The sequence below is a fragment of the Poecilia latipinna genome, unplaced genomic scaffold (genome assembly GCF_001443285.1).
Source record: "Poecilia latipinna isolate Pla-1442-1.1 unplaced genomic scaffold, P_latipinna-1.0 Scaffold626, whole genome shotgun sequence".
Taxonomy (NCBI): Eukaryota; Metazoa; Chordata; class Actinopteri; order Cyprinodontiformes; family Poeciliidae; genus Poecilia; species Poecilia latipinna.
The window spans coordinates 76098-88080 of NW_015113242.1; the positions used below are offsets into that span (position 1 = coordinate 76098).

General features: G+C 45.1%; 1 protein-coding gene across 1 annotated transcript in view; it reads right to left on the reverse strand.

The window, feature by feature from the left end:
• Nucleotides 1-660: 660 nt before the first annotated feature.
• The window catches only part of gli2a (GLI family zinc finger 2a), a 56466-nt gene continuing 45143 nt past the window's right edge, over nt 661-11983 (reverse strand). The window contains exons 11-14 of the mRNA XM_015043337.1: nt 7234-7398; nt 6875-7147; nt 4067-4412; nt 661-3848 (exon numbers count right to left, since the gene is read on the reverse strand). Coding sequence (XP_014898823.1) covers nt 1627-3848; nt 4067-4412; nt 6875-7147; nt 7234-7398 — 3006 coding nt within the window. The 3' untranslated portion in view covers nt 661-1626. The remainder of the gene's footprint in view (nt 3849-4066; nt 4413-6874; nt 7148-7233; nt 7399-11983) is intronic.

Below are 11983 nucleotides of genomic sequence, written 5' to 3' on the forward strand. Positions count from 1 at the left end.
TCTTTATAATTGTTGCTACTAGTTTCAATTTACTTGAGGTAAAAGTTAATATTAATGACACTGTAATAACACTTAATGACATATTCATAACTGGTGCTACTTGTTCCACTTTAGTTGATGTAAAAGAAATTGTTAATGAGTCTGTTATTAAATCATTTGACCGTGTAATAAAGCTTAGTGAAATCTTTATTGCTTGTCCTACTTGTTTTGCTTTATTTCTGGGAGTGGAAATATTAATCATTGTTTTGTTAAAGCTTTTGCTAGTGTAATAATTAAATCATTATTACTATTATGACAAATTTATGTTAGATCATGATTTCTTGGTTAATGACAAGTTGTCATAACAAAGACATTTTGAATAATGTCGACTTTGTATTAAAAGTATTATTTACCGAATGACGCTTTATGACAACAGTCATAAATATTCATGAAGGCTTATTCATGTTCATGACAGGTGTTATGACATGTTTATGACAGTGTCATGACAGTCTTATTCAACCCCCTTCAAATAAAGTGTTACCAAGTTCATCTTCCAGCAGGACAACTAGCCTGAACATGCAGCCAGAGATATTGTGGGATGGTTAGAACGGCCTAGTCAAAGTCCTGCTGAAAATCTGAAACCTGCTAATTGTAACATCTGACTCCAATGAAAACACAAAATGAATTTAACAGAAAAGAGAAGATAGTTTATTTAAAATGTACAAAAGCTACACAGTCACTGAGTGGAGCGGGACACATGGATGGGGTCGAGTTCACTGGGATTGAGTCTCTGCTGACAACACAGACAATACATCATCATCACCACCAGGGATGAAGAAGAACCTCTGATCCAGAAACACAAAACCTTCAGAATTAAAACCTAGGAAGGGTGTCTGCAGGGACACCCTGGGATGGTGTCCCTTCCCAGAAGACACCATCCTGTAGGGTGAGTCCAGCCCCCTGCCAGAACCCACAGCTGGTTTCGCTCTCTAACTGTGAGGACAGAGGACAGGAGGCGTCCGCTGGGACAGAGGGTTTTCATCTCCATAACAGACCAGAACAATGGATGCTCCCATCCACACTCCTGGAACCGTATTCTCTGGGCCAGTCTCTCCCCAACCGGAAGGTGGAGGTCCATCTCCTTCCAGCTGAGGAACATGGCCTCCGGCGGTGTTAGGGTCAGTCTTTAATCAAAAAGCAAAAGGAAACATTCCCGATATAAAGTGGAGCTGTTAGCAGCCCCGGTTTAAACACACAGAATACAGCATAAGTTAAAATGGTAAACTCCAAACACATCAGAGATCAGTCTTCCTGTATCTACATGTTCATTACCTGATAAGTGTGTCCTCAGGTGATGAGCTGTGATGTCCCAGAAAGGCACAATATGGTCTGTTTTCAGTGCACCACTTTGTAAACACCAGTAGTCCTGACAGGCATTAATACACCCTGGGCTGGGTTACTGTTAAAATATGGCTTTAAAGACAGAAAACAGTCCCTCCAGCTAAGCTAACTATGAAAAAGAGAAGATTATCATGGTCCCATAGACAACGGAAACAAAGGTCTGAAGCAGCCAATCAGTGCTTTCTGCGAGTTTCCTGAAGGTGCCCAGGTTGTTCCCATCTCCAGAAAAAAGATGAGGTGGAGGTCTCAACTGATCAAGTTGAGGAACTTGCTCTCTTCAGCCAGAGCTGTAAGCATGGAGTTCATGTCTCCAATGGCCATGTTGCCGATCCCAGCTGGGACAGACGCCAGGGTGACGGAATTGCGTGGCGTGGTGAGACGGGAGGAGCTCTGGGACAGGCTCTGCAGAAGCCCTGGACTCAGCGTCCCAGACATCAGGCTGGAATGATCTCCGTCATCTAGCATGGTGTCGAAGTCGATCTGAGTGTGCTCTGTGGCTCTGGACCGGCTGGTGGACGAGTCAACGGTACTGCTGGAGACCTGGTTGGCTCCTGGAGAGGCCATGGCGGCTGCAGCAGCCATGTCACTGCAGGTGGCCTCATTGACACTTGGGGACATCGAGTCATCATCACTGCTGTGAGACGAAGGCTGAAACATGTGAATCTGAGCCATGTAGAACACAGCAGAGTTCTGGTTGACTGGGCTGCTGTGGTTCAGTCCCTGGCTCTGCCTCTTTGGGCTTGCTTCAGAGCAGATGTTACTGGGGTTCAGTTCAACTAGCCTGGGGCTCGGCTGGGTCATGGCAGAGGCTGAGTGGTGTCTGGGGAAGGACTTGGGCTCGTTAGGCGGCCGGGGTTGTAACATCCCTCTGGCTCCGTTCTGGATCACATACTGCTGCTGTTTGAGGGGAATGCTGTAGCTTTGCTCCTGGTTCACTTGGTTCCCATGACAGTACCCTTCAACCTGGGCTCTGGTCTTAAAGCTCTGCAGTTCAGAGCTAGCCACAGTGTTGAGGGTTGTGGTAGAGCTTCCAGATAACAAACGAACCCTTCCTTCCTGACTGAGCCCTTGCTGATGACTCATGTGCTCATTAAAGCTGCATTGTCTCTGCTGCTGCTGATGCTGGAGGGAGGTATTCCCTGGCCTCTGGAGGCTGTGGTACCCCTGTATAGAGAAGTTGTGGCTTATCGGGACGACCTGCTGGTTGCCGCTCGGGGCATTTAGCACCCCAGAGCTGTGCCTTTGCTGAGTGGCAGCCAGGTTGCTCCTGATGGGATGCTGCTGAGGTTTGGGGAGTTTGGTGTCCATCGTCCCGGAACTCACCTCGTTCCATTGCACTGGCATGTTGTTCTTATTGTCTTGTGGCGATGGGAAGAGGTGCTGAGAACCATTGACACCTCCCTGGTAGGAAATGTCATGACCAGACTGTGCCAGGGTGGCGTCCACCATGGCCATCCTCCTTTGGCCATGAAAGTGCAGCGGAGGGGCCATGCTGGCCTGGTAGCCCTGACTGTTATAGCTGTGACTTGTTGGGCCAGAACTCTGAGACCTCAGGTACTGAACCACATCATCTGGAAGCACAAGCTCATCTTCTGCACTCTGCTCCCCACTGCTCATCAGCCTTTCGACTGCCATGGTCTCCATGGCAATGTTCTCAGAAATGCTTGGCGGTCTTGGGGCGAATGGGTAACGCTGGAGACTCCCATCCGAGCGTGTGTAACCCTGTATAGCCAACACTTGATGGCGCTCGGCAGATGACGGGGCATTCACAGGGTTCACATTGTTCATGCTGCTGTAGCGCTGACCCCTTGGAAGAGACGGCGGGTCTAGAGGTGGACGGCAGACGGGGTCACTTGCGCGACGTGGGAGGTTGGTGGGAACTTCATGGGGCATCATGCTGTGTGAGCCATAGGTGATGTCACTGCACCGCCGGGTTGCATCGCTGGTGGCCGGCTGGAGGAAGGAGGAGCCTTCCTGGTAGTCGCTGTATAGAGCCATCCTTGTCCTCAGGCTCATTCGATCCATGTTGGGGAGAGGAGTAGGTGGAGCACCTCCAGTAGCGGCTGCATACTTTGCTTTGAGCCGATAATGCTGGGCTGGGGTTAGACTCAGAAGGCTGGGCAGGGCTCCTCCACCAGCTACACCCACACCACAGTGACTGGCCTCGCTGGAGCGCCTGGACAGATCGGTGGAGATCGGGTCGTACGAGTCGGCTGAGCTGATGTTGTTGTGGCGGTTAGCGCCAAACTGGGATGCCTCACTGGAGCGCCGGCTAGAGTAGCAGGGCGAGATGCCGGAGGAGCGTCGACTGAAGGTGTAGGCTGAGCTGATGGTGCTGGTGATGCTGTCGCGGCGGTCGTTGAGCTGGTTCAGCAGCGTTATGTCACAGGAAGTCAGCTCCCCAGTGGGTTGGCCAGCGTACGGAGCGTGGAGGCTGCTCGTCATGATGGAGCTCTCTAGCAAGGAACCTAGCAGACACGAAGGGAAAATTACCCCAAGAACCTAGATGGTTCTGTGAAGTTTTACAGTTTACAGAGAGATTATGATTGATTTCTGTACCCATAGGGCAGAGGGAAGCAGCTGGTAAATGCTGTCCACTGGTTTTTACTCTGACTGGTCTGATCTTCTTCACTGCTGGAGCTCAGAGACATTAGTGGTTCATGGACATTCAACATGTGATGCTCACCAGCTGCAGGGATGGGAGGAAGCTTCGTGCCCTGTGGTCTGCTGGTAGCCCAGCTGCAGGTCTCCCGCACCGCCTTCAGCCTCTCCTGCTTGATGTTCTCCAGCTTGATGGTGACCGCTCCTCCGTGAGCCACCGATTTCCTCAGCTGAAGCCCCATTCCTGCCTGCAGCACCCCTGCGGGGATTGTGGAGTCGACCGTGGGATCCTCGTCCGGCGCACTGAGGTCCCCGAAGCTGCCCCCGCTGTACATGGCCATCTCTACCCCACTGTCGTTGTTGTTGGCGCTGCTGAGAGGCGACGGCTCGCTGCTGCACGATGACTGGCCGCCAGGACTGGACTGATGCGTCTACAGAGGAACAGCAGGGGGCAGCATTCATGCAACACTGAAAATATTCTGCTCAAACTGATTTGGGTTTTCTGTGGGAATATTTGATGCAAATAAAGACAAAGAATGAGATGAAAGGTGATAAAAATGCAAGTGAAAATAGAACCATGCCATGTTCACACAGCTCCATTATGCATTAATCACTAGTTAATTATTACCAAAGTTCAGATATTCTGACTGTAATGGTGTTTTGTAATGACTAATGCAGGCCTGTACTTCGAGAGTCATTATTTATGGATGCATGGGATTTATTAACAATATGAAAACAAGAGAATAATAGATGATTCTATGTTAAACAGTCCAGAATCCAGAAGTCTGATCATAGTTTGACCCACAGCTGAAAACTGATTTGCTGAATATTAATGTGACAGCGGCCGGATGATCGGCTCGACTGGAGCGATTCATGCAGGTCTTTCATATGAATAAAGAGACGGAGATGCTCTCTCACCTCAGAGATGTCTATCCGATTGTTAGAGGAGAAGCAGAGGAAAGCAAGAAGCCAGACAGTTCAGTGGAAAACGACTCAGTCAACATTTATGGGAACCCGAAACACATTTTATTCTCCTGCTTCCCCAGCAGCAACCAGCATTCACACCCCTTGAGGTGACTGGAGGTGATATTAATGTTTGGACTCTGGTCCAGACTCCGCTCCGGACTCAGGTCTGATAGAGACTTGGCTGCAGATTAGGGTGATGGTAGGAAGGCCTTTCATGGAGGCTTTGAAAGCTGTTCAGTTGTAATTGGATGGTCTGAATGCTGTGATTCCAACTAATGGGTCCAAATGCTATTCAACATTTAAATTTTATTGAAAACTTTTTGAACATTGAAGTCTCTTTTCTTCTCTTCCTCTTAGTTAAAGAGTTCCTGGTTGAAACCTTTAAATCTGCCAGGGGTGCGAATAGTTTAAGGCGTAACTGTAGAAGATAAATGTGAAATCTCTGCCCAAAATCACCATTACTTAAAAAAACTGGACTGCACCAGAGTTCACATGTTAGCTGAGGCTGAAACAGAACATCCTCCACACAGCAGAACATGGTAATGGCAGGAGCATGCTGTGGGGATAATTGACATGATGCCAGCTCCACCCACATGCGGACGTAGAGCAATCCTCTGTCAATCATTCCAGTACATTTGTCAGCAACTGACCAATTGGCGGTCGCAGTTTGTCTGGAGGTTTCACGCCCTTATCTTCAACAATATTGTCAGTGGTCATCTCAGCAAACACGCTGCGGTCAGAGAGATTTCCAGGAAAAGAATAGGAAGTCATGGCCCAGCATTGTCAGTGGGGAATGGGCAATCCCAACAGCCGTAGCCCAGAACTAGTGGAGGGTGGAATACATTTTATTACATTTCCAAAACCAAAAGAGTCTGGAATATCACAAGAAATGGATCATGGCCTGCAGCCAATCTCATGTCCAACTGAATGCAACTGTGAACAGTAACTACCACGTTAGTCTGCACAAAGGTAACTGGTAGTAAACATCCCATTTTTTGTCATAAAGGCACATCTTCATAGCATGGTCATCAAATCAAAGATCAATAAGTAAAGGTATGCTGGATTTTATATGTGCAGATTCCAATGGTAGCTCTGTGGCAGCATGATAATGTGCTGCAGTAACTGCAGTATTTACATTTAATAACCTTTTTATGCTATTGTTTATTTTTAACCATTTCCCTGAAGGAAGATTTTCACAAGCTGGTATTATTCAAGTCATTTCTCACCTTCTAGAATGTGCAAAATGTGTCCGACAGATTCACACTCAGATCCAACCAGACTTTGTTACCCTCAGAATTGATCCCCATTTATCGTTGAATTCTCTGTTGTTTCTAATAATCTTACAGACCTGAGGTAGGATTCGTTAGAGAATTTTCTTGCCTGCCATCTTTGCCTCAGTGTTGTATTATAAGGCAAAAATGACTCAAAAATGTCTCAGGTAATGCATTGAGTTCCACTACCTACCGCTATACATAACACAGCTTGTTGGAGTTTGGTTTGCTCTACGTCCACATGGGGGCGGAACTGGCATCATGTCAATTAAACTGGCCAGAAATAAATTAGGAAATTAAGAAAAATAAATAAGAGCATTATTTTGTAATTTTGGACTGACATCTCAAAACCAACAAACTCCAGAAAAAGCCTGATCTCCAGTTTAAAGATGTTTCCGTCTGACTGAAATCCTCACCATCTGCTCTGTGATCAGTCGGTGGTAAAACATCCTGAAAAATGCAGCCAGAAACGCATTTTAGCATCAGGGACGGGACTCATGCCATGCTGAGGGAAACGGGCAGTTCGATAGAAGAAAGACTAACTAGCCTTTGAGACGGTTAATTAGGGAAGAGAAGCAGATATAGACTTAGGGTGGTGGAGGAGAAAAGCGTCCTGCTAGCTGCGATCCCGTGACGGTGAGGTTACAGGAACTCACCACAGAGTTCTCCATCTTGATTGGTTTGACCTGCAGCCGCTCGTCTCCTCCTCTGGATGCGCCGTTGGCCTCTGTCTTCCTGTCTGCGCCCGCCGGGCCATGCTTGGCATCGTTCTCCCCGTTTCCTCTAGGGGGCAGTCTAGGCGGTGCGTCGCTCCGCTGCTTCTTAGTGACGTGGGCGTCGGGTCCGTGAACCGTCTTGACGTGCTTCCTAAGGGAGCTGGGGTCGGTGTAGCGCTTGGTGCAGCCGAGGATTTTACAGACGTACGGTTTCTGCAAACAAACGTCTAGTTTACTGCCAAACACATTCAACCGCTGGCTAAGCACCGTCCTCATGGAGGCACATAGGAGACCGGTACCTCATTGGAGTGTGTGCGGTTCTGATGCTTGGCCCTATCCGAGGCGTTGGAGAAAGCCTTGTTGCAGCCTTCGTGCTCACACACGTACGGTTTCTCGCCGGTGTGGGACCGGAGGTGAGTCTTCAGGTTCTCTAGGCGAGAGTAAGCCTTGAAGCATCCCTCAAACTGCAGAGACACAGGGGACCAATCAGGGACCAACTGGCAACTGGACGCTTAATGCAGGTACAAACACCATTATACACCGAGTCAAGAAACGCCCAATGGCGTGAGGCGGAGCTCCTTGTAGAGACAGAGTACTGCTGCTGCTTGCAGCGCCTCCTAGTGGAGACAGAGAGTACTGCTGTCTGCAGCTCCTTGTTCTCAACAAGCTACCATCTGGTTTCATCCACTCCTCCTTGGGAGTCTAAGAGACTGAAGAGAAAACATAATCAAATCAGAGAAAATGTCAGAACTTCTTCCCTTCAGAGCTGCAGCTCTGAGACGGTCCATGAGGGACTCATTAAGGAGCGGGGCCCCCTGCTGGGGAGTTATCTTAATTACCCCCCTCACTGCTTTCATGCTTGCAGCAGAACAAGAGCTTTAAAGATTTGCTTCAGTCAGCAACATGGAATATTCCTGCTCTGCTGCAAAACTATTTTGACTCCTTCAACTTTATTTAAACAGATTTATGTTTTCTTTTTATTTAGACAGATTTCCATCTCATTCATTAGTTACATTTAAGGTTGCACGTGAAGATGGAAGCATACAGTCCAAGTGATTTTGTCTATACTGCCTTTCTGGTATTTTTTTACAGACCGTCACCGATTTTGGTTGTGAACGATAACAAAATTGAACAAAACTGGGGAGTGCACCACTTCGAGCAATAAAAACCACAATAACAAAACAGGGCAGGACACATAATTCATAAGTACAGTCAGATGAAGTCAGATCTAGTTGGGTTTACATACTCAGTCCATTTGGTCCAGATCTTATACAGTTCTTCTTTTTCTACTTGGAAGGAAAAATAAATCTTTTCCATAACATAAATCTGGTAAACAATTTCAATCCATTCATCGATAGTGGGTGGTTCTGATTGTGTCGGCTTTCTTACTGGCTGCCAGTAGTATAGCCAGCAGTTTGTTTGTCTTTATTGGTCCATGAGTCCAGTTGTAGGTTGCCCAGTGACAACGTTTCACATTTGAATGGAATGTTTACATTGAATATATTTTCAATATGTTTGTGGAGCTCTTCCCAAGATGGTTTTATTACCTGGCAGTCCCAAAAAACATGGAGGTGGTTGGCTCCCTTAGACCCACAGAGTCTCCAGCAGGCGTCTCCGATACTTTGAATGCGTGGAACAAAAAATCGTGCGATGTTTTTCCAGCAAAACTCCCGCCATGTGTTTGATCCGGTCGAGGCCCACTGCTGTGTACATATTTCCTCCCAGCTTTCTTGTGAGATTATCACCTTAATTTATTTTTCCTTTCCTCCTTATGTATTCTGTATTCTCATGTTTGGATAGTTGTATGGCATTATATAATTTAGAGATAATTCTGATCTGGGCTTAATTAATGTTAGAAATACTCCCATGAAACTTGAATCACTTTTTGTCAGCACCTCTTTAAATTTCTATTAAAATAAAGCCTCACCACCAGGTACCTAAAAAAATCATCTTTTTTGATTATCCTTCTGTAAGGTTTCAGACTTCTGGGATCTGCTGTTCTTCCTGTAACTTATAATCACTAAGTAGGGCTGTTATTGGGATTCATTTGCCTTTTCTTTCCTTCCATGGATCATAGTTAAATGTTAATACTTGAGTTTTATTTATATTAATTTTGTAACTAGAGATTAAACTAAACTCTTCGAGCAACTTCATCAGTTTTGGGATCATCTGTGTGGGCTGCGTTATACTTATCAATAAATCGTCAGCAAACAGTTTTTGTTCCCCTGATTTCTTTGTGACCTTTGACCTCTGCCTGATCAGTTGACTCATGGGTTCGATAAATGAGGCAAAGAGGAGCGGCGAAGCACAACACCTCTGTCTCGTTCCTCTTTCCAAAATGAATGAATTGGTCAAATCTCCATTCATTTTAATTCTAGCTGTTGGTTTAGTATATAACGATTTAAATGTGTCAATTATATGAAATCCAAATTTAGAGAGCACTTTATATAAAAAAGTCCACCTTACTGAATCAAATGCTTTCTCTGCATCTAAACTAACATCAATGCCTCTAGGTTTTGCTGAGTGACTTCTCTCATAATGTGTTTTTCTAATGTTGTCTTTGCCTGACAAAGCCAGTCTGGTCTTTATGTATTAAAGCTGGTAATATGACTTCTATTCTTTTAGATCAGGGGTGCCCAAGTCCAGTCCTCGAGAGCTACCGTCCTGCAAGTTTTAGAAGTACCCTTACTCCAACAGACCGGGATCAGAGGCCTGATAACGAGCCATTCATTTGGTTCAGGTGTGTTGAAGCAGGGAAGATTAAATACCTGGATGGATATGAAAGTTGCAGGATGGTAGCGAGGACTGGCCTTGGGCACCCCTGTTTTAGATAATATGGAGGTGAAAAGTTTATAATCATTGTTTAGAAGACTAACAGGACGATAACTCCCACATTCCAGTTTGTCTTTCCCTTCCTTCGGTATGACTGAAATCACTGCCTCTCGCCATGAGGGGGAATATTTTTATTTTCTAAAACCCAGTTGAACGTTTCCTCTAATGTTGGAATTAGTTGGTCTTGCATAATTTTGTACCATTCAGTAGTGAATCCATCAGTCCCTGGGGACTTTCCTTTTTTAGTTCTCCTGATTGCTGATTGAATTTCCTCTTTTGTAATTTTGGATATTAATTTCTTTTTTTGTTCATCAATGATCTTTGGAAGATTGACCTTTTCCAGAAAGAAAGGCATCGATCTGGTTGTCGCTGCTTGTCTGTGATTGGGAATATAGTGTTTTATAGTATGCTTGGAAGCAGTTTTTGATTTTCTCCGGATTAGTTTCTATTTCCTTTGTTGCACCGTTTCTTATTTTATGTATAGTCCTTCAGGCTTGTTCTTTTCTTAACCTATATGATAAAAGTTTCAGGGATTTCCCACCTACTTCATAGTATTGTTGCTTTATAAAATGAGCTTTTTTTTGGATTTCCTGAGTATTTATTTCTTCTATTTCTTTTTTTAGTTTTATAATCTTAAGTTTGGTATTGTCATCTTTGGGAGACTTTGGATGTTCTCTCTGTAATCTTTTCAAATCCTCTTCTAACTCCTGGAGGGTTTTTTCTCTGATTCTCTTCTCATATGAGTTTATGGATATAATTTTACCCCTAATCACTGCTTTTAATGCGTCCCAGATTATAGGAGGAGTTACTTCCTCATTATCGTTATTTTCTAAATATAAATTAATTTCACGTTTTAGTTTATCTCTAATGACTGATTTAGAGATAAAATCGTGGACCTCCTCTTAGGCAGACTGAGATGTAAATGGGACCATGATCTGAAAGAGAACTAGGGCGTATTTCACAGCTGTCTACCCTAAAAAGATCTCCCTTGAACAAAGAAGTAATCTATGTGGGAGTAGACGTTGTGAATAATCTCAACTCTTTGGGTTTCTTTCTCTCCAAACATCCACAACTCCCACCTCACTCATCCAGGTATTTAATCTTCTGCTAATGTCTTTTGTGTTGGGTTTCCCATTTGATGAGTCAATTCCATCCATCCATTTTCTAACACCCTTGTCCCCTAGTGGGGTCAGGAGGAACTGCTGCCTCTCCAGCTAATGTTCCTGGCGAGAGGCGGGGTCACCTGGACAGGTCGCCAGTCTGTCACAGGGCAACACAGAGACACACAACTACACACACACTCACTCAAACCTAGGGACAATTTGGAGAGGCCAATTAACCTGACAGTCATGTTTTGGACTGTGGGAGGAAACCAGAGAACCCACCCTGCACAGGGAGAACATGCAGACTCCATGCAGAAAGACCAGGTCCGGGAATCGAACCCAGAACCTTTGTGCTGCAAGGCACAGCAGATTTAATCAGACATTAAAATCTCCACCACATATTAAAATCCCCTGACTTTTTCTTGTCATTGTATCGACTATTTGTTTATAAAAGGACCAGTCACTTCCAGGAGGAATATACACATTAAGGAGAGTTATCACGATTCCTTCTACTTTGCCTGTAACCATCACAAATCTGCCTTCATTGTCGTTATATTCTGAAACGTGCTCATAATTTACAGCCTTGGATATGAGGGCCGCCACTCGTCTCCACTTCCCTGATCCATGTGAAGAGAAGTAAACATGTTTAAATCCTTGTTTATTTAATTTGGCATGTTCTGAGTCCTTGAGCGTCTCTTGCAAAAAAGTGACTTGGATTTTATCTTTTTTTAATTTTGATAAGATTATTTCCCTCTTAACTGGATTGAGTACTCCATTTATATTAAATGATGCCATTTTTAAAGATCCGTTTTGCATCTATGTGATTCTCCCCTCCATCTCACTCAGATACCTGGTGCATTTCCCCTCCCTGCGAGAACCGACAGGGAACAAACAATTAACATAACACACATAAAACTGAACACAATTTGTCCATGTAACTTCCTAGGTAGGGTTCTATTAACCTGACCCTGAGAGTCCCCACAAGGGGCTCAAAGGAAAAAGTCCCCCTCCTCGGTCCACAGGGAGAGGCCCTTACCTGCAACAGTAGCATGTCGGAAAAAATATGGATTAGTGTCCTAAGGTAAAAAAGGTCCTGAACAAACAGGATTATTCT